Genomic DNA, 18375 nt, shown 5'->3' on the forward strand with positions numbered 1-18375 from the left:
CTTCTTCAAAGACTTCTTGTGCTACTTTGGCCACTAGATGTCGCCATGCGCGCGAAGAGCTTGGGCGCGCTCCAGCACAAGTACACGTATCACGCACACAGTTTGCGCGTTCACGTGAACGACCCTGACCAACTTCCAGGAGGAGAAGCAGCGGTGAAGTTTGAGGAGGAAACCCCGCATTTGGCTCAGTTTTTGAAAGTTTGTGGAGCACCGAGTTACGCCGGTCGAAGCAGGCATTTAGCATGGACGACCTAGGTGAGTAGTTCGCCTAATGTTGCACTGGAAGGGGTCGCGCTCGAGATCGAGAAAGCCGACGTAGCGGGGAACCCTGGGCGGGGAGTCAACTTGACGAGGAAAAGTTTCTCCACACACTTTGAGACGCATTTCTTTGTAGAGGCTCGCCGTGCACCCAGGTTGCATTTCACATTTATTTTTTCACGTTTTAACTCTTTGGAGTTTCTTTCCCAATCCTCATAGCGCTGCCCTAGCAGCTGCCCAACGCTAGCATTTACCTTTTAAAGGTCCCCGCGTTAAAACGTCAGCGGTTCTCCACGTTAATAATTCTTAGAATGTGCTTCATTAATCATATTTTCTACAGACCGCTTGGATGAACTTTTGATCAGCTTGATCAAGTTTCTGATTGTGTGTGGAGTTGATGGGCGACCAAACAGGCCTGACTGTCCCTTGTCAGTTTTTTTTTTTCAAAAATGTTTAACCAGAAGATAAGTCAGGAACGAGGACATTCTCTACAAATCCAAATGATGAGATTTGAGATCCAGTCAGTGACACTTGATTTATTGATGAGCCTCAGCAAAGCCGCATAAAAGATATGGTTCGGAATGCTCACACAGCATCGACATTGTAGTTACACCAAAATGTTATAAACACCATTAAGTTTAGAACGAAAATTCCCCTGGGAAACCAGCGTGATATTCACCAATATCGTAACATTGTCTTGCAAATTAATATTTGTATTGCTATCTTGTAGTAGTGTTGCTTTTGCAGTCATATTCTTAAATATTGCTGTAAGGCAAATATGACAATGAGTTCATGGGAGATTTGGGCCTTAGATGAAGGTTTATTTAGCGATGGGAGTGATTTGTTTATTAACCACAGTCAATTGACCTGCGTTTGCAAATTTATGGATTTTTTTTAAATGTCAAATCTATCCTCCCTCCGTCATCACTGAAAAGATGAGTACTTGCAGTCTTTGTGCTGAAGGCATAGTCCTTTTGATCCGTCCATTGTCAGCCAGGTGGCAGGGAAACCATTTGAATGTAGTTATTTGCCACCCTTCTGTGGCGTCTATCAACAATTACAAACCCCTTTGACGAGAAGTTAATTACTCATGGAGTTTTGCTAATGCTTGATCACCGTATCCCGCAAATAAGAATTTATTTAATCAGCGTCAACAACAATCTGCTTCCTCAATCTGTACCGCTGTGACTTTTTAACTAAACCTCTGAACTTTTTAATTTTGTTCTGATTTTTTTCGTTTGGTGTCATTTTCTTATTTGCCTGTTACATGTGTGTTGTTATACTTGTTATATGTTATATGCTGTCCAAGACCGCTTTAGTAGATTAATTGGTGCGACATTGGGCCGCATGTTTTTGTTTTCGCCTTGTTGTGTGAACTCCTCCAGAATGCATGGAGTTGTAGCCGCCTTGGGCTAGTGAAAGGACTGATTGTTGGTTAAAAAGGAGCCTGCAGTCTTGTTGAAGAAGCTCATGTTTGAAGGCGGGGGCGCGGCTGCAGAAGAATGTCAAACATCACTCTGATGCCAGCTCCAAGGCCAAATACTTTTTGGGTCATGACCTTGGCTCCATACATGTTAGCCCATGAGGGAGAGCTGTCATTCCGTCAAACATGAGACCCCTGATAATTACAAATGCTTTGAAAGATATCTGTTCTTGATGGCTTCCAACCGCTCAACTGTATCATCCATCACTTTTTTGTGTGTTAGGTATTTATTTCACATGGTGTAAACCATACTCGTCAACAAATGGTCTAGCAGCTATTTGGAAACATGGCCGAGTCTCGTTGCGCCTCCCAAGGAAGGGAATTCCCTCGAAGAATTACTGCTCCAGTAATTAGTCAGACTGAGTTTTTCTCTGGGCATTACTTCAAAGTCCAGATCAGGCGACTGTGACTTGGCTCTTGGGATGCATCCTATACCAGACATAGGTTGCCAGTAATCACAGAGTGATTGTGACTTGGGCCCTGTGGGAACTGCTTTCGCGCCCCCTACCAAAATCTGAGCAATGGAAACCATTACAATAGGTAAGTACGTCTTGTGTTTTTATCTATAAAAAGCTGTTTTTTCTTTGTAGACATAAAATGGTACACAAAACCCCTCCAAAATTAACTGATCGATATTGAAAAAAAGAATTTCGTTTCCCTTAGTCAAAAAACACACGTACAGTATAAAGGGAGTTTGTCAGTGAAACATGGACCATCTTGACAACACATTTTCTTCATCTAACTATTGCCACCTGAGGAGTTCATCATCCACAATCACATGACTGACACAGCTCCTAACCACAACTTTGTATTTGCCACTCTTGCCACTGATAACCGCTACTTGTATCAATAAGTTGTTTTTCCTTACTCACAGCTGTTTTAAGCAATTCTGATGTTTTTTTGAAAAGGCAAAACTAAAAGCAGCTCTTCACAAAAAGCATTCTGTCATTCCATCAGTAAAAAAGCTGACCTCATGATGCATGAATGACAACTTGTTGATGTAATCCAGATTTCAGGCTGTTTATTTTGTTCATGTGAAGATGATTGCATTCGCAGATACAAAAACTCTCCTCTGCCACGTGCAGCAACACTCCAGCATATCAGCTGATTACTTTTCAGGCAAGGTCTTGTTGAAAGAGAGTTTGAGGTTGAGCCAACTTGCTTTTAACTGTTGCGTGTTCGGACGACATAAAAAGGCATCGAGCGTCTACCGTTTCCCAGTTATTCTGCAGCACAGTTAGTTCAACCCGACTAGCTGTCATCACCCTATGATGGTTGCTCCTCAGTAAAAGTCAATGGGCAAGAAGGACAGTCGTGTCCGTAAATCACTTTCGCTCCCGAACTCCCCACCCATCCTGTTCTGGATCTGGGGAAGGGAGCGCAACACGGCTGACCTCATCGCTGAGGCAACAGACCCTGCCCCACATCCTGAGGAAACAGGAGAAAAACAATGAGCAGAGTCAGCGTTGAAGGCCACTGTTGGAAATGACAGCTTTGGGCCCACAATCCTTTTTTTTTCCATAGTATGGCCAACGTAAACAAAACCCACCAACAGCTGCTGTGCTCAAGACACGATCGGCTCTTGAAGTTCCTTACGTTTTCAAAGATTTGTTTGTTTTAAATTAATCAAATTGTCTTGCTGTCAGGACTTTAACAGCAGTTTTCTTTTAAACCTTTTGATTAATGAACGAAATGTAAGTCCGGTTTGAAGCGGTGTATTTGCATGTAATTGCATTCAAAAGTGGCACTCAGTACATCAACTTAAAAACACTAACAATTAACTAGCGTCAAGGTCAAGTTCACCCAGGGGTTTTGTATCTAACCTTTTGCAGGAGCCTGATAAGAACTCAGTCATTTCTGAGCACGGACTGTTTGTTTGGTGCATGGAGCCTTACAAGGAAAGAAGAGGTCTTAAATCACTCCAGCTAAAGCAAAAAAGACAAGTGTTTCATCAGCCAGACTCGGGCCAGCTAATGATAGCAATATGTTGCATGTAGAGGCTGACATTTTTCATGAATCCAACGTCTTTAAGTAATCAGGGGATTAGGGCGGTACAGGATAAAAAGATGACGAGCGGGATTAAATAGTAGGAAGAAAAACAAAGCACCTTTTAGATGTTTGTTTTATTTTAAATGGGAATAGTATGGGAGTGGGAGTCATTCTGAACAGGATCAGGATGGAATGGGAGTTGTTTTCAGTGAGGCATGGCTTATTTTTGTGGTAGTGGGATGGGGTGGAATTAAAAATCCACTCCTATGTCCCCTTCTTGTTCCATCCATCCATCCATCCATCCATGAATCATCCATCCATCCATCCATCTATCCATCCATCCATCCATCCATCCATCCATCCATCCATCCATCCATCCATCCATCCATCCCTTTTCTTTAGCCGCTTATCCTCCGAGTAACCCCCCCACTAAAGTGAATGCGTTACGCTTCCGTAATGATGACAAAAAAATTCAAAGAAATGTAACTCCCATAATACTCCAAGTATAAGACGCAGCTGTGTTTAAGACGCACACTTAATTTTAGTTTCAAATTCTGCTATTTTCTATCTTACCTTGTATAAGACGCACAACACTTTGGCGACAATGTAAAAACTATAGCAAAAGAGAATAAATCTCATCTTCATTGTGTTCATATCCGTAAATTGTATATTTGTTCAGATTTTCCACAATGTGAGCGGTCAGTGAATGTCTCGTCAGTGTAACTTTGAATGCGCTCGAAGCTGTTGTTTTTTCTTTTCCTCGCGACGCAGTGTGAAGTAAATCATATATTCGGTTGTTATCATTATTTGCTTATTTCTTGTCTAGAATAGTGTGCATTGTTATCCATGTGTGCAGGCCTAGTTCATCTCGCCTCAGTCCTTAGATAAAGCTGTTGACGCAGGAAAGTGTGAGCCGGGACCTTGGTCTTGTAATGTGCAATGCTTTGCTGGATTAATAAAAACCAGGCAGGGGCGCTTGGGCGTTGAATTAGCGTTGGAAAACCCACAAGTTCATTTGCCCAAGCTTTTTGCCTATGCCTGGCATAGAAAAGTCAATCTTGGCTGGTCTGAGTTACTCTTTTTGCTGCTTAGCAGCTAGGCTTGTCCTAGTCTTCTTTTAGAGATTTCTCTGACACGCAGCTCGAGTTCATTTTGCCATAATTACCCAAAGTTTCACCAATTTTATGATTGCGTGTATATGCCAAAAGATCACAATTTAGAAGCAAGTAGAACGGAATGCTTACCTTGCTATTCTTAATTGAATCAACTGGAGACATCCTAACTTTTACATGATCCGCTCTGTTTTAGTAATATTCCTGTGTAAGAAAGTGGATGGACTCGGACGTTGGTTCAGTCTGCTCGCTTCTTTGATTGAAAATAACGTCTTCTGCTAGCACGAGCTGCTGTTAGATGCAACAGGCACTTGCTGCGAACAGCCAATTGTCGTCCGCCCTCTAGCTCATCCTGTTACGGTAATTATTGTATGAAAGAATACGGCCGAAATAAAAAATGTACATCTGTGCAAAAACCCAGCTTATGTGGCTGACAGATCAATCTTACTCGAATGGTGTCGAAAAAACAAAGAATCTGTTATTTAAATTAAATTAAAGTGTGAGTCTTATATTTGCGGGATTACAGTAATCAAAACCTGGCCTGGACAAATTGTGGAATTGTCCAAGTCACATTTTGGAATCCTTCACAAGGAAAATCACGCAAATGACTTATCAGTTTTGTGTTGTGCCCTGTGCTCCGAGACCTGACCGAATGTTACAAGAGCTTGTATATGTCTTGAAAAAGGAAAAGCAGGAACAGTTGTGCATTGGCCACAAAGCAGCCACTATATATGTTGCAGGGTGTCCGGTGTTTTTTGCACATGTAACAAAGTGGTCATTCTTTGAAGGCTTTCCACATCCTGTACTATTCTAATCTCTTACCACAATATGCTGCTTATTGACATACATTCCTGACATACACAGTACATGGTGATAAATGTGGAGCCAGTGAATTGGACTTAAACCAATCTACTCCAAACTACTCAATTTTGTCTGATCTGCAAGAAAGAGCTCACTTTTTAAGGTCCAGACTTTGAGTCCATCCATCCATCCCTTTTCTTTAGCCGCAATTTGCCTATTAATGAACCTGCACGCTGTGTTCCACTGGCTTTTTTCTTTGTTCGCATTTGCTGCCGGTCTTGTTTTATATAAATATCATGTGGCCTGTTGGTCTAGAGTTTCAGCGTGGGTCCGTAAACAGGTGAGTTGTGCACCCTGTGACCCATCTCCACGGCCCACGTGTTAATCCAAAGGATTAAATTGCTCAATTTGCATTGTACTCTTTGGTGCTCTCAGCGGTAAATACATTGTTACAGTTTTGACAGTATCATCTCCATTATTCTGGAATTTAAAGTACGCACAAGTTAGCAGAGTGCATCTCCTAATATTTGACATTTCCCCGCCATTATTTTCATTTTAAGCATGACTGAGTCAGCTTGCCTTTAATTTTCCCCCCTGCCAAGACAGGTGTGGGTATGAAACGACTGGATAGGGGCTAATTATACGTTGCCTACGAGCCTGAATGCTTTCTTTCGGCACATTGGACAAAGGAATGTGTGGAATGCTGCATCAACCTTCACATCCATCTGATAAAAACTGCAAGACCGCGGTGCGGCGGAGCCTCCTGCGACTGCACGGACAAGACTGCGCAAGACCCACGGCCATAAGAATGTGTACTGCATCCACAGACTGACTGTTGGTTAGCTCCAATCAGACACAGACGCTGCATTTGACGGGCCCCGCGTCTGTAATAGATCTTTGACAGATAGAGCCACGTAAAACGATGAACAGCAATCGTAAACCTTTGGGTGACATGTTTTCTCCAGAGGCTGCACAATGATCGCTTGAGGCAGATACTGCTGGAGCAGAATTGGACTTTGTCCTCTGGCTTCAAGTCTCTGTTTGGAATGGAAAAGATTAGTCTGTTGCTTGGCTTACAGTGCATGTTTTCAATCTGAGTGCTTCTATCACTTTGTGAAGCTCACTCTAGTGACACGGGAAAACACTCTGTCATCCTCACGCAACACTGTACTGCCCTCCACAGGGAAAATCTCTTTCCCCTCGAAAACAGGAAATTGCTTGCCTACAAGACTTTCATTGCGTGGTTTTAGAGTAAGAAAGGACTTTTTTTAAAAATACAAACTTATTTACTGCACATGTGTTCATTCACTAGTTGGTGACAGAAACAATCATGATGCAATCGTGATATACCCGTAGTTTATTTTTTGATGCAATCATGCAAGGTTTAATCCAGTTTATCCCTTCTTTGTTGGGTGTTCTTTGTTGAGTCAACATGGTGCAAAATCAGCCTCCAGGTATTTTAAAAGGCCAATGGCAGTGGGATTTCCTTGCCAGTGTATAAAAGCATTCTAGGAACAAGTAACAAAAATTAATTGTGTTTTGACAGTGACACTGATTCATAGTTTTTTTTTTTTTTTAATTTATGTTGTGTGAGGCAAGTGTGTACAGTATGTATAACTGTCACAGTCAAAACCAACACGAGTATGTTTCCTTCCTGAAGGCTTTGTGTTGTAGGCGACAGTCAACGTCAGTGAAACCTTGTTCAGTATGTCAGCGCCAGGTGCAGATTATTTTGAGAAGGCCGTGATATTTCAGCTCATTTGCGCAGACATGAGCTACTCATTGGGCTTAGGGCTTTAAATAGGCAGGGGTCCCATGTGGTTTCTGGTAAACCATCTGAATTCAACATGTATCCTATGGGCAGGATGCCAAGAAGCGTTTATTGGTCAGAACATTTGTGCCAGAGTCATACAAGACTTGTCCATGGAGTAATACTGTTTTATGTTGGCGCATTATGCACAGTACTGTATTGCCCTTTCCAATAGCTACATTACATTTACCATAATTATCTGGTATCTTGGGAAAAGATTGTTTTGTTTTTTTTTCAACTCATGACTTTGATAGTTGTCACTTAGGGATACTGTCAGGCATGTTTGGTGAGCAGACCCCACCCCCTGTAGCAGTATATCATCGCTCTTGTTCCCTAACTATCTTTGTCTACTCCACGAGCACACGTTGCTGTGGATGCACACATGCAACAGGTGCAGCAAGAATGTAAGTACAGAATATGACTTTTTATGGAGCCTATTTTTAAAGTTTAAATAAAAATGTGCATGTATTTGTGAATGTTTTTTTTAATGCTTTACTGACATCGATGTCCGTAGAGTGTCATTTTACCTGAGCAATATGAACGAGCGTTGAGTCTAACATGCATTGTGCCTTAAGTTAGTTTCTGTTATAGGGACATAGGACTTATGCTCATTCACTGTAGGAACTGAGTGAGATGAACTGGGAGATGCGGGATGACTGAGATGACATTCAAAACAGGGATCGTGTCTTTTTCCTGAAGAATTTTGCTCATGTACATGAAAGCATCTGCAGATAAGCAGATTCCATATGCGAGTCTTTGCATGTATTTAATAATCCTTTTTTTTTGTTTGTCTCCGTCTCATCCTTTCCTTGTGATTTAAATGCGTTGACTGTAAGTGTTCCAAGTGTTTGGTGTGAAAGTATGCAGCTGATGGTTGTGACCTATTCTTGTGTGATGTAAGAGTCTATTTTATTCCTGCATTCCATTGGCCACTAAGCAGTGTGACACAATCCCTGCCTTGGACAGGGTTCAGAAACACCTCAGCTTCTTTGTTCAGGACAATCACATGGATTCAGATCCACGCTTCTCACAGGTGGAGGCTAACTAGAAGGACAGGTAGCAACTCATTGACAGCAGTGTTTTATTAATAGTAAAGGACTAATGGACAAAGAATGTTGGAGATGTTTTTGAAAGGTCACAAAGTAGGTTTACTCATGATGTTGGAATTAGTGATTTAATTGCTTTTTGGTTAAAGCTTGGAATGAGAGCGTGATTGATTGATTCCTATTGTTTTTGTTTTGTTTCAGCGTTTGTCAAATAACCAGTACACATAACAGTGACCATTCAATTTGTGTTGTTTAAGTCCATTATCATGAATGGGATGAGACAAAAATTCCACAATGCAGGATGTCACACAAGATTGAGTCCACAAATTGAGTACACTGTAAAATAATGCCTAATATAAACTTTACAGTTTTCAATCTTTTGGAGCTTGCCTTCAAACATAATCAATCTAGTATTCAAAAAGAAATAAAAGTAGACAATCTGTTTTTGCCAGAGGTGGGCATTTTACATTTTTTTGCTGGGCCATCAGTTGTCGGTGCTCCGCCTTTCCCTTCCGTCAATGTGGGTCTGCCATTTTTTCAAGCTGAAAATTGTAATTAACCGCACATCCAGCACCAGAACTGTAAGCACAGGGACACCCCAGGAGTGTGTGCTGATCCCCTCGCGTTACACACTCTTCACCTATGACTGTGTCGCCTCCCAAAACAACACCAGTATAATTTGGCCTGGTGTCGCAACAACAGTCTCCACCTCAACACGGACAAAACCAAAGAACTGATCATAGACCCAAGGCGGCAGCTAGAGCCGCACAAACCATCACAAACCATCGATGGGACTGAGCACCTACATCAGCGAGGACCTCACTTGGTCCCAGAACATTCGACAGATCAGCAGGAATTCCCAACAGAGACTGTACTTTCTGAGTAGATTGAAGAAATTTGACATGCCAGCAAAGATTCTCGACAACTTTTACAGATGTACAATCCAAAGTGTCCTCTCCACCTCCATCACAGTCTGGTACGGCAACTGTACAGCACAAGACAAGGAAGGCTCTCCAGTGTGTGATCAAGACCTCACAGCGCATCTGTGGAGCAGCCTTCCCCTCACTGCAGGACATTTACCACACCAGGGTTCTGCGGAGGACACACAACCTCATCAGGGACAATACTCACTCACAAACACAACTTGTTTGTACTGCTGCCATCAGGCAGATGCTACAGGAGCCTGAGGGCCAGGACTGCCAGGCTGGCAAACTGCTTCTACCCACAGGCCATCCGGATCCTGAACAAATCCCTCACGCACTACTCTGCCGCATCACCAGTCACTTTACCACAGGCACAAATGCACTTTACAACCCTGCGCAGTGCGGGAAAGCTGCCAAATGCATAATATTTTGCACGATTAAATATTATATCTTCCTCATATGTATACAGTCTTTTCACTCAATCTACTCCGTAATATGCTCAGATTGTAAGTTTATTCTTGTATTAGTGGTTCATTATTACTGCCCTTATTGCTGCATTATTATTATTATTATTATTATTATTTTTGGTTTTGTTTTATTACCTACCTTATTATTTGCTTGATTATAGAATGTAGTCTGCTCGGGGAAGTGAACAAAATAAGAATTTCATTGTTTTGGTGTTACTACGCATATGACAATAAAACTCTTGAATCTTGAATCTGTCAGCCAATCGTCCGTCCCTTCGTCACTGTCATCATCATCGCTCCTCCCTTCATGCAGTCACCGGCAGGAAAAAAAATTCAACCTCTATCCGACTAAAAACTAAAAATAATTCGACCTCTGGAAAAACACTATTAAACAATGCTCTCAGTTTGACAATGAACAAGAGCTAAACTTTACAGTCTGAACTTCAGTCATAGATGTTTTTGTTTCAGCCCATCGGCAAAACGTCGATCCGTTGGGACAGTCCATCAGTCCCAACAAAGTGTCCACGTCCCGTATGTGTCTTGTTTGCCAATCTTTTACCATCCTTTTCTTCCACTGCAAAACCTAAATATTTCCACGTAGTTGATTAGAAAGTAATCGGAGCATTCTGTATTTCCCCCATAGAACTGCAGGTATCGACTGTTTGGAAATAAGAGCGAATAATATAAATAAGATAAAAGAAAATAAAGGAATCATTTTTATTTTTGGCTGAGGAAAAATAAATATAAACACTGAAGTAATTTGCATCTATTAAAATGCCTAATCCGGTAATCCGACTGCTCTCGGCAGACGATAAAGAGCACTCGAGCGCTGATAGCTAGCGCGTAATTTATACTCGATGTCGCGATAAACACTTGTAAAAACAACCATACAATACATCTTCTGCATAAAAAATTTCTTTTTAGCACCCTGTGTTAGCTATTGAACATGATTTCACTAAAACATTGTGTTGGCTCTCCACTCCTGGAATAGCAGTCCATGAGTCAAGCTAGTCATTGCAGAGACATGCTTCCTGGTACAATTTAAAAATAAAAACATATCAAGGTGTATCAAATCATGGCGTTATATTATTTGGTATGTTTAGGCCTATTTTGAAGTTCTCACCCGGTTTTGGGGCTGTTGTGCAGAGCATGAACTTGCAAGCGTATTGTACCACATGTCAAAAACAACAGCCAATAGAAAATAGATCTCTTGCTGTGCTTGGACAGGAAATAATGTGGCGTTCTATTATCACGAGGTCATATGAGAAATCGTCCATTTTTTATAAAGTATGTCGTCCTTTAGTGACAAAATATGCTCATGTACACTTTTTCTTGCAGACGCGTTATTGGCTGACCTGGAATCGACCACGTCCCACATTTCAAAGCGACCTGTGTTTTTGCCAGACGAGACCCCCTATTCCATCCCCTCAAGTGAAAATTATTGCCAGGATCTCTCAGTTCCACCTCCAGTCCCCCCACCGCCCTCAGCTGAAGCTCTGAATGGTTCGCCGAACCACTCCTCACAGCAGGTACACATGTCGAGTTTTACTCGATTTTGCTGAACCCTTTCTCGAGCACAAAGACATGATTTCAAAGAAAAAAATCTTAAATTCAACAAAGGAACCTTAACAGTTACTTACTCTGATTCTTCATTAATGCATGTTGCAATAGATTCTGATTAGAAAAGCCGTAGAAATAAAGAAGTCATTGCTTTTTCATCGAGCATATAATTGGTGTCAAAATGGCTAACAGTCTTTAGGCCCGGCCCAGAGGAGCTCATGGTCGAGGGACAGTAGCAGCTCTCCGTCTCATATTGAGGAAGACCACGTCTACAGGTTAGCTGGCTGCTCCCGTCGTGCACGCTGCATCGCTTTTAGCCTTCGTGGCTTCGGCTAACACTCGTTTTGCTCTTTCAGCTTTCCAAACAAACCAAAATCATCAGACTCATCGACGGCCACCATGACCTCTGCCCTGGGCAGCAACTTGTCAGAGCTTGACAGACTGCTCCTGGAGCTTAACGCCGTACAACAGAGCTCACCTTCATTCCCCACCACAGGTACATTCACATATTTTCAACTGGCCTGTGGTTGCCACGCTGGATGATGGATGTTCATGATTCCACAGAAGAAAGGGCCCCGCCCCTACCATCCACCAGCATCACCCACTATGAAAATGGCAATGCCCCAGACATCAGAGTTAGCCCTCCCCCTCAGGAGGAGCCCAAGAGAAATGGAACAAAGCAGGATGAGGTCCGTCCCACAGTGGAGAGTCTTTTGGATGAGCTGGAGGGTTCGGCGTCTTCAACCAGGTTGGGATGAGCAAAACGGCGATGCTCTGCTTAATTTGGATGAGCTAGTGTTCGGTGCCTTCATCAGGTTAGGATGAGCAAAACAACAATGCTCTGCTTAATTTCAGCTTTCACATTACTGGCGTATGTTCAGCCAAACACTCCTCTTTCCTAAGTGCAGGACTTTCAGATTTAAGAACTCTTTTGTCTCTCAGGCAATCAGAAAGCCAACTACAACGAGGACTAAGTAGATTTCGATTATATATTAATTGCTTTGCAAATTTTATACTTAAATCTATTTTTTGCCATTTTTTAACATTCTGTGTGTTGTTGCTCTTCCTTTTTTATGCTGATGGAACCTTAACGAGGGTGTTTTCACTGGGATTCGATAGGTTCAATAAGTAATTGTCCGTCCCCCCCATCAGCCAAGGAATCTCAGTTCCTCAAAAGCCGTAGCATACCTGGTTTCGATGTCTCCTTCTCCCTTCAGACCTGATTCAAAAGATCAGCTCGTCAGCAAGCTCTGTGGAAACCTGAGAACAGTCCTGATCATTTGAGTCGGGTGTTATGATAGTGAGAGACATGGAAAACATGCAGAATATGGCTCTCGAGGAACTGGAGTACTCTTAACCTTCACCCTAACCCGTTTTATCGGTCAATCTACACACGTGGGTGTGTTTATTTGTTTATTTATTTTTACAAACTATTAAAGTATTAAACATCGCTTGCCAACTTTCATGATGGTTGAGCAAAGCTCCCGTTTTTGGGGTGTCCTGAAAAGTGAGCATTTTGGAGGTGGAAGTACTGTGCCCTATGCCATTAATCTGTACAAGAGGCTTCCTTCTTGAAGGGCACCATGTCACACATTTTCTTTGCGGTCCCAAGATAGTATTTAGGACAGCAGCTTTTTCGAATTTCACTCATAGTATTACATTTAAGGTGAACACAATGTAATTTATTTTCCAGCCCTTCCCTTCGCCACAATGATATGGAGAGCCCCTCTCAACAGCAGGCACGGATTTCAGCTTCATGTGCCACGCGAGAATTGGATGAGCTGATGGCCTCCTTGTCCGATTTCAAGGTATAAAACAACAGGGGTTTTTTTGTTTGTTTTTAAATCCTCTGATCCCATTTGGGATCATTTTTCTGTTCCCACGTTCTGGCTTACTCTCATTTCTGTGTTTCTAGCCCAGCTCTTCCTCCATCCCTCCTCATCTTCCAGTTTCTACCTTCGTCACCCCAGTGGCTTCTCCTTTCCTCAGTCTGTCCCACCCGTCTACCTGTGCCTCTCCTATGTTCTCTTTGCCCGCCGGTCTAGAACTGCACATAGATGAGGGCGGAGTAGACAGGAGCCCGTCAGCCACCTACTTGAATCGTTTGACTTGTCAGAGTCCGTTATCATCCATTTCTGCAGCCAGTGATCTTGACATGGTCACAGATACTTTTGCCGTTCTTCCACCGTCACCAAACAACTCACTGCTTGTCCTCACTGCTTCCAAACAGCAGAGAAACAGTACAAGCCCATCCACTACTCCCTCAATGACTTCCGTAAACACAGTCTTGGATCACAAAACCTCCACATCACCTAGTCCATCGGTGGAGCATGCTTCATCACCTGCAGCTGCTAGTAAACAATCGTGTTCGCCTGACGATACGCTCAACGGCTCTTTTGCTATCCATGATCCTGTTGCGAATCTTTCAGCCTCACCCCTTCATTCCTTCAGCCCTCCTATCTCAAAGACGCCTTCACCTCTACCTTGCACTTCCTCTGTGTCCTCGCCCCTCACCAAAACATCCTCCCCGGTCTCTCCGACCACCGGTTCCTCACCGGTGACCTTCCAGAGCTCTTCAAATTTCAGCGGACAACTGCCAGCGCCCATAGCTAAGTGTGCCAGCCCCATCAGTCTCCCTGTAGAAGAACACTCTCTGGACGAAGCGCTTGATAAGCTGCTCGAGATGAGTTTTTCACAGAGTCACTCAGCGCCTGAGGTGAAGAATCTGCAAGCACGTATGGAGGCCCACTATCTTGACAGAGGAGCCCCTGAAGCTCAGGAGGAGCTCATCATGCCTATGGACAGAAACGGCGTGCAGCCTGACATGTTCACGTGCACGGCCAACACCATCACAGATGAATCAGTGGACGGAGGTACCGACACCAACGGGGATCTGGACTGGGCTGATGAGGAGCTGTCCATGTCCTTCCGAGACGGAATGGATGGCTCCCTGACGCCTTATACCGAGAGGCTGTACACAGATGGCAGTGTGACGCCGCTGACGGAAGCTAGCTGGATGGACGATTCCATGACGCCGTCCACGTGCCCCGGGACACCAGACGTCGCCCTGGACCTGCCTTTGCTGCAGCCGCCCAATATGGATCGAGTGTCTGCCTCGGGACACGTAGGCAGATATCTCACTTGCTCAATGCAGGATGTCCTTGTGATTCTCATGTGTGACAGTGCTTGTTTATTGGAGTGATGCATCGCTACCAGCTCGCGCCTGCTGTTACAACATCCGCTTGCCATTTGATTTCAATACGGAAGATGAAAATCCCTTTTAACGCATTTTTGTAAATTACGGACACCTCGGTGTTGACGCGAAGCTGTTAACATGGATGGGTTTGCTGTTTTACTCACTCTGTGTTACAGAGAAAGCTTAGCCCTAAAATATTTGGGTTATTAAAGAGATGAACACAGCATGAAGGAGTATGACTTTTAAGCTCCACCCCCAAATTCTGCATCCCCGCATGAGTGTCTGAACATGGCAACAAGTAAATCACCCGCTAGTGTGCTATTGGAGTTCATGGCTGAGCCGCGGTTTCTGCGGATCGATGACGAGCTGCTCAACTTTCCCGTTTAGATCAAATCAGTGATAAGACGCACTAAGGAGATCCCCAATGTGCACCCCATGTATCGAGACGGCGTCCTGCGTCGGAAAATGGGTCCTGTCATTGTCAACAAGAACTCGTCCCAGGACCGCCTCATAGAAGAGCTTCAGGGCAAGTTCGGTATCGGCCGCTCAGAGCGTCGACGCAAACAGACAGATGAGTGGCTGACGGACGGGGTCATTGTCACGTCCAAGCCTCAGCGCTTCCGTCCTGACGGAGCGGTCGGCGAGGTGGACAAGGTTGGCCGCAGTGTTTTCACCAAATACTTTTCCCCTTCAGCGTCCGTACTGTTTCCCTTTGTGTGCACCGTGTCTGTGTGTGTCTCTTCCACCGTAGATTGCAATTGTTCCCGTGACACGGGATCTCCCAGGTTCACCTCCCGCTTCTCGTCATCCTCCTATCATAGAAGAACCTAAGCAGAGATTCCCAGTGCAGCAGGCTCCTGCTCCCCTACCTCCGCCCCCTCTACCTGCCTCTCCCTCTACTCACAGCCAAGAGCAAGTCACAGCTCCACCTCGGCACATAATTATAGCTCCACCAGCACCACAGCCACCATCACCACCCGTTCAGGAAGCACTTTCAGCCAAACTAAAGCCCCCGCTCACTGTTCCTAAGAGCCCAAGTCAGGCTACGCCAGTGGAAAGTGTCTCACCCAAAATCCTGGTGTCAGTAGGCTGCCAAACCGACTATGACCCACTCTTCTCCTCACTGCAGGCATGAACCCTCATCTAGCCCTTTTTTTTCTCCTTTCTGCCGGTTGCACCTTTTAAATGTTTGTCATTGGCATGGTAATTCATATCAGGCATGTTTTTAATTTCACGCTCCAACCTCCTCAGATGGCTCAAGAGAAAGGGGGTGCTCCTGGCGGTCCGCAGACGCAGGTCAACAAGCTGGACAACATGCTTGGAAGCCTGCAGTCGGACCTTAACAAATTGGGTGTGCAGACGGTGGCCAAAGGAGTTTGTGGTGCCTGCTTCAAGCCAATTGTGGGACAGGTGAGGCACTCCGCCTCGTGCTGTGATCTGAAGGTAAAAATGATTCATCGATGCCTTGCGTATTCAATTGTGTTTGTTCAGTTGGTGACTGCCATGGGCCGCACGTGGCATCCCGAACACTTTGTGTGCACGCACTGTCAAGAGGAGATCGGATCCCGAAACTTTTTTGAGCGGGAAGGACAGCCTTACTGTGAGAGAGACTACCATAATCTCTTCTCCCCTCGATGCCACTACTGCAATGGGCCCATACTGAATGTGAGTTCCTGGTTGTTGTTTTTTGTTTTTTCCTTCTTCTTCTTTCTTTTTTCCTCATACCTGTGCTTCAACTTGAACTCAACCTACATCATGCAATACAGCAAGTTGTAACTGCGCTGGATCGAACTTGGCACCCCGAACACTTCTTCTGCGCTCAATGTGGATGCTTCTTCGACCCAGACGGTAGTGTGGGTTCTTGATAAAAAATCCATCACGTCAATACATAAACTAAATTTCCTGATCTCTGAGCGCTCTCATGTTTTTTCGATAAGGGTTTCACGAAAAGGATGGCAAGGCTTACTGCAGGAAGGATTACTTTGACATGTTTGCGCCCAAGTGTGGCGGTTGTGCCAGAGCCATTGTGGAGAACTACATCTCAGCACTCAACTCGCTTTGGCACCCGGAGTGTTTTGTTTGCAGGGTGAATATCTGATAGTGCTTCGTGGACCTATTAAGACGTGACATGAAATTATACTTCATCTGTGATCCATTCTTCCTCTTCAGGAGTGCTTCACGCCGTTTGTCAACGGAAGTTTCTTTGAACATGACGGACAGCCCTACTGCGAAGTCCACTACCATGAGCGCCGTGGTTCCCTGTGCTCCGGCTGCCAGAAGCCCATCACGGGTCGCTGTATCACAGCCATGTCCAAAAAGTTCCACCCGGAACACTTTGTCTGTGCCTTCTGTCTCAAGCAACTCAACAAAGGCACTTTTAAAGAACAGAACGACAAACCCTACTGCCACGGCTGCTTTGTGAAGCTCTTCAGTTAAGGAGGGCTCAGCAAAGTGTCCAGAGCATCCCAGTCGCAAGTACAATGGAAATCGAAAGTTGTAGCCTTTTGAAAGTGTGTATGGATTACGTAACACGCGTAGGCTAAAATACATTAGTTTATAAACTGTTGCAGATTCACCCAACATTTGAGAACATGGAAATCAAGGCTGAACTAATGGCTGCTTGTACTGACTTATGACTTCAGCTTTCCAAATATTTAGTTTTATTCCATTACGTTTGCTAGTTCATTTTCTTATCAGGCGGTGGTGAAAGTAGAGGACTGAAGAAATCGTAAAAATTTGCATTTTTAACATTCTCACTGGTTGAGTTTGTCCTTTTGAGGAATTACAATTTAAACACAAAAAAAAGTTGAAATCAGACCATTACAGCTGGGAGCAGATGAACTGCTATTGCATAACTACACTAACTGTTTTTCAGTCAGCTAATAATAGCTGATAATAGAGAAGTTTTATTGTATTGTCTATGATAAAGCGGAGGCAATAATGTAAATGAAATACCAACTGGAAATCTAGTGAATTATTGGTTATTTTATGGTGCGTGTGAAGATGTTTGTTTTTCACTCTGTGGATTTTTGTATTTTAGAGTAATTTGTTTATGCAATCATGTTGGAGAAAAAAAATAGTTGGATGTACGAGTTTGTTATTCTCAGCGTAACCGTGTTCTCGAATTGATCATCTAACTATCTTTTGTCGTTGAATTATTCCATTACAGTATATATTTTTTCCAGCAGTACCAGTAGTTTCTCGAGTTAGTAGACGGCAAAAGCACTCTAAACGAATCTTGTATTTCTGCCAAATCATTCCTTGTTTTTGTTGATGAGAATAAACATTCAGTTTCATCAAAGTGGAACTTTTCAGAGATATTGCAGTTTGTTGTGAGTCATGGCATCCCTGCTCTATTACTGAACAAAAGTTAATCAAAACGGTGTTTTTGTTTTGTAAACCTGCGTTTTTAGGTTAGGCACTTTTTTAGATAACCACTCCCTAAAAAGATGGTGACTGCGGATGGGACAGGAATGCTGGGCTACTGTTGTTGTGTCTGCCAGCATCATTGGTCAATAAATAAAGAGCAGTATATGGCATTGCATTCAAAAAAAAAAAAAAAACCAACAACAACAACCTCAATGCCGTTGTGTCTTTACTCCAACATGAGTTACTGTATTAAGATTGAATGGCTTGCACCATTTTATGAACACACCAAAAAATAAAATGTGTTCACTGAGCAGCAACTATTTTAACATCCGAAGCAAGAGTCTACTGTACAGTACATAAT

The 18375-nt window shown here is 43.6% G+C and overlaps 1 protein-coding gene across 2 annotated transcripts; it reads left to right on the top strand.

Moving 5' to 3' along the window:
- Positions 1 to 113: 113 nt before the first annotated feature.
- LOC148430067 (uncharacterized) lies at positions 114 to 17961 on the top strand. Of its 2 annotated transcripts, none has more exons than XM_088411965.1 (14): positions 114 to 255; positions 11228 to 11418; positions 11642 to 11724; positions 11806 to 11945; positions 12014 to 12197; positions 13143 to 13257; positions 13365 to 14573; positions 15033 to 15299; positions 15397 to 15774; positions 15897 to 16055; positions 16137 to 16310; positions 16412 to 16493; positions 16583 to 16731; positions 16815 to 17961. In XM_088411965.1, the coding sequence occupies exons 1-14, from the start codon at positions 243 to 245 to the stop codon at positions 17079 to 17081; spliced, it is 3411 nt and encodes a 1136-aa protein (XP_088268091.1). In that variant the 5' UTR covers positions 114 to 242; the 3' UTR covers positions 17082 to 17961. The 2 variants fall into 2 exon arrangements, with proteins under 2 accessions (XP_088268091.1, XP_088268098.1); XM_088411972.1 differs by having other exon boundaries at positions 12017 to 12197.
- Positions 17962 to 18375: the final 414 nt, after the last annotated feature.

This window comes from Hippichthys cyanospilos, chromosome 1, assembly GCF_059441005.1.
Source record: "Hippichthys cyanospilos isolate Australia breed blue-spotted pipefish chromosome 1, RoL_Hcya_1.0, whole genome shotgun sequence".
Taxonomy (NCBI): domain Eukaryota; kingdom Metazoa; phylum Chordata; class Actinopteri; order Syngnathiformes; family Syngnathidae; genus Hippichthys; species Hippichthys cyanospilos.

Excerpts from the sequence above, each read along its gene's own strand:
- LOC148430067 (XM_088411965.1), top strand. Across the intron at positions 13,258-13,364 it reads CCTCCTTGTCCGATTTCAAG|CCCAGCTCTTCCTCCATCCC; the intron begins GTATAAAACAAC and ends CTGTGTTTCTAG. Across the intron at positions 14,574-15,032 it reads GAGTGTCTGCCTCGGGACAC|ATCAAATCAGTGATAAGACG; the intron begins GTAGGCAGATAT and ends TTTCCCGTTTAG.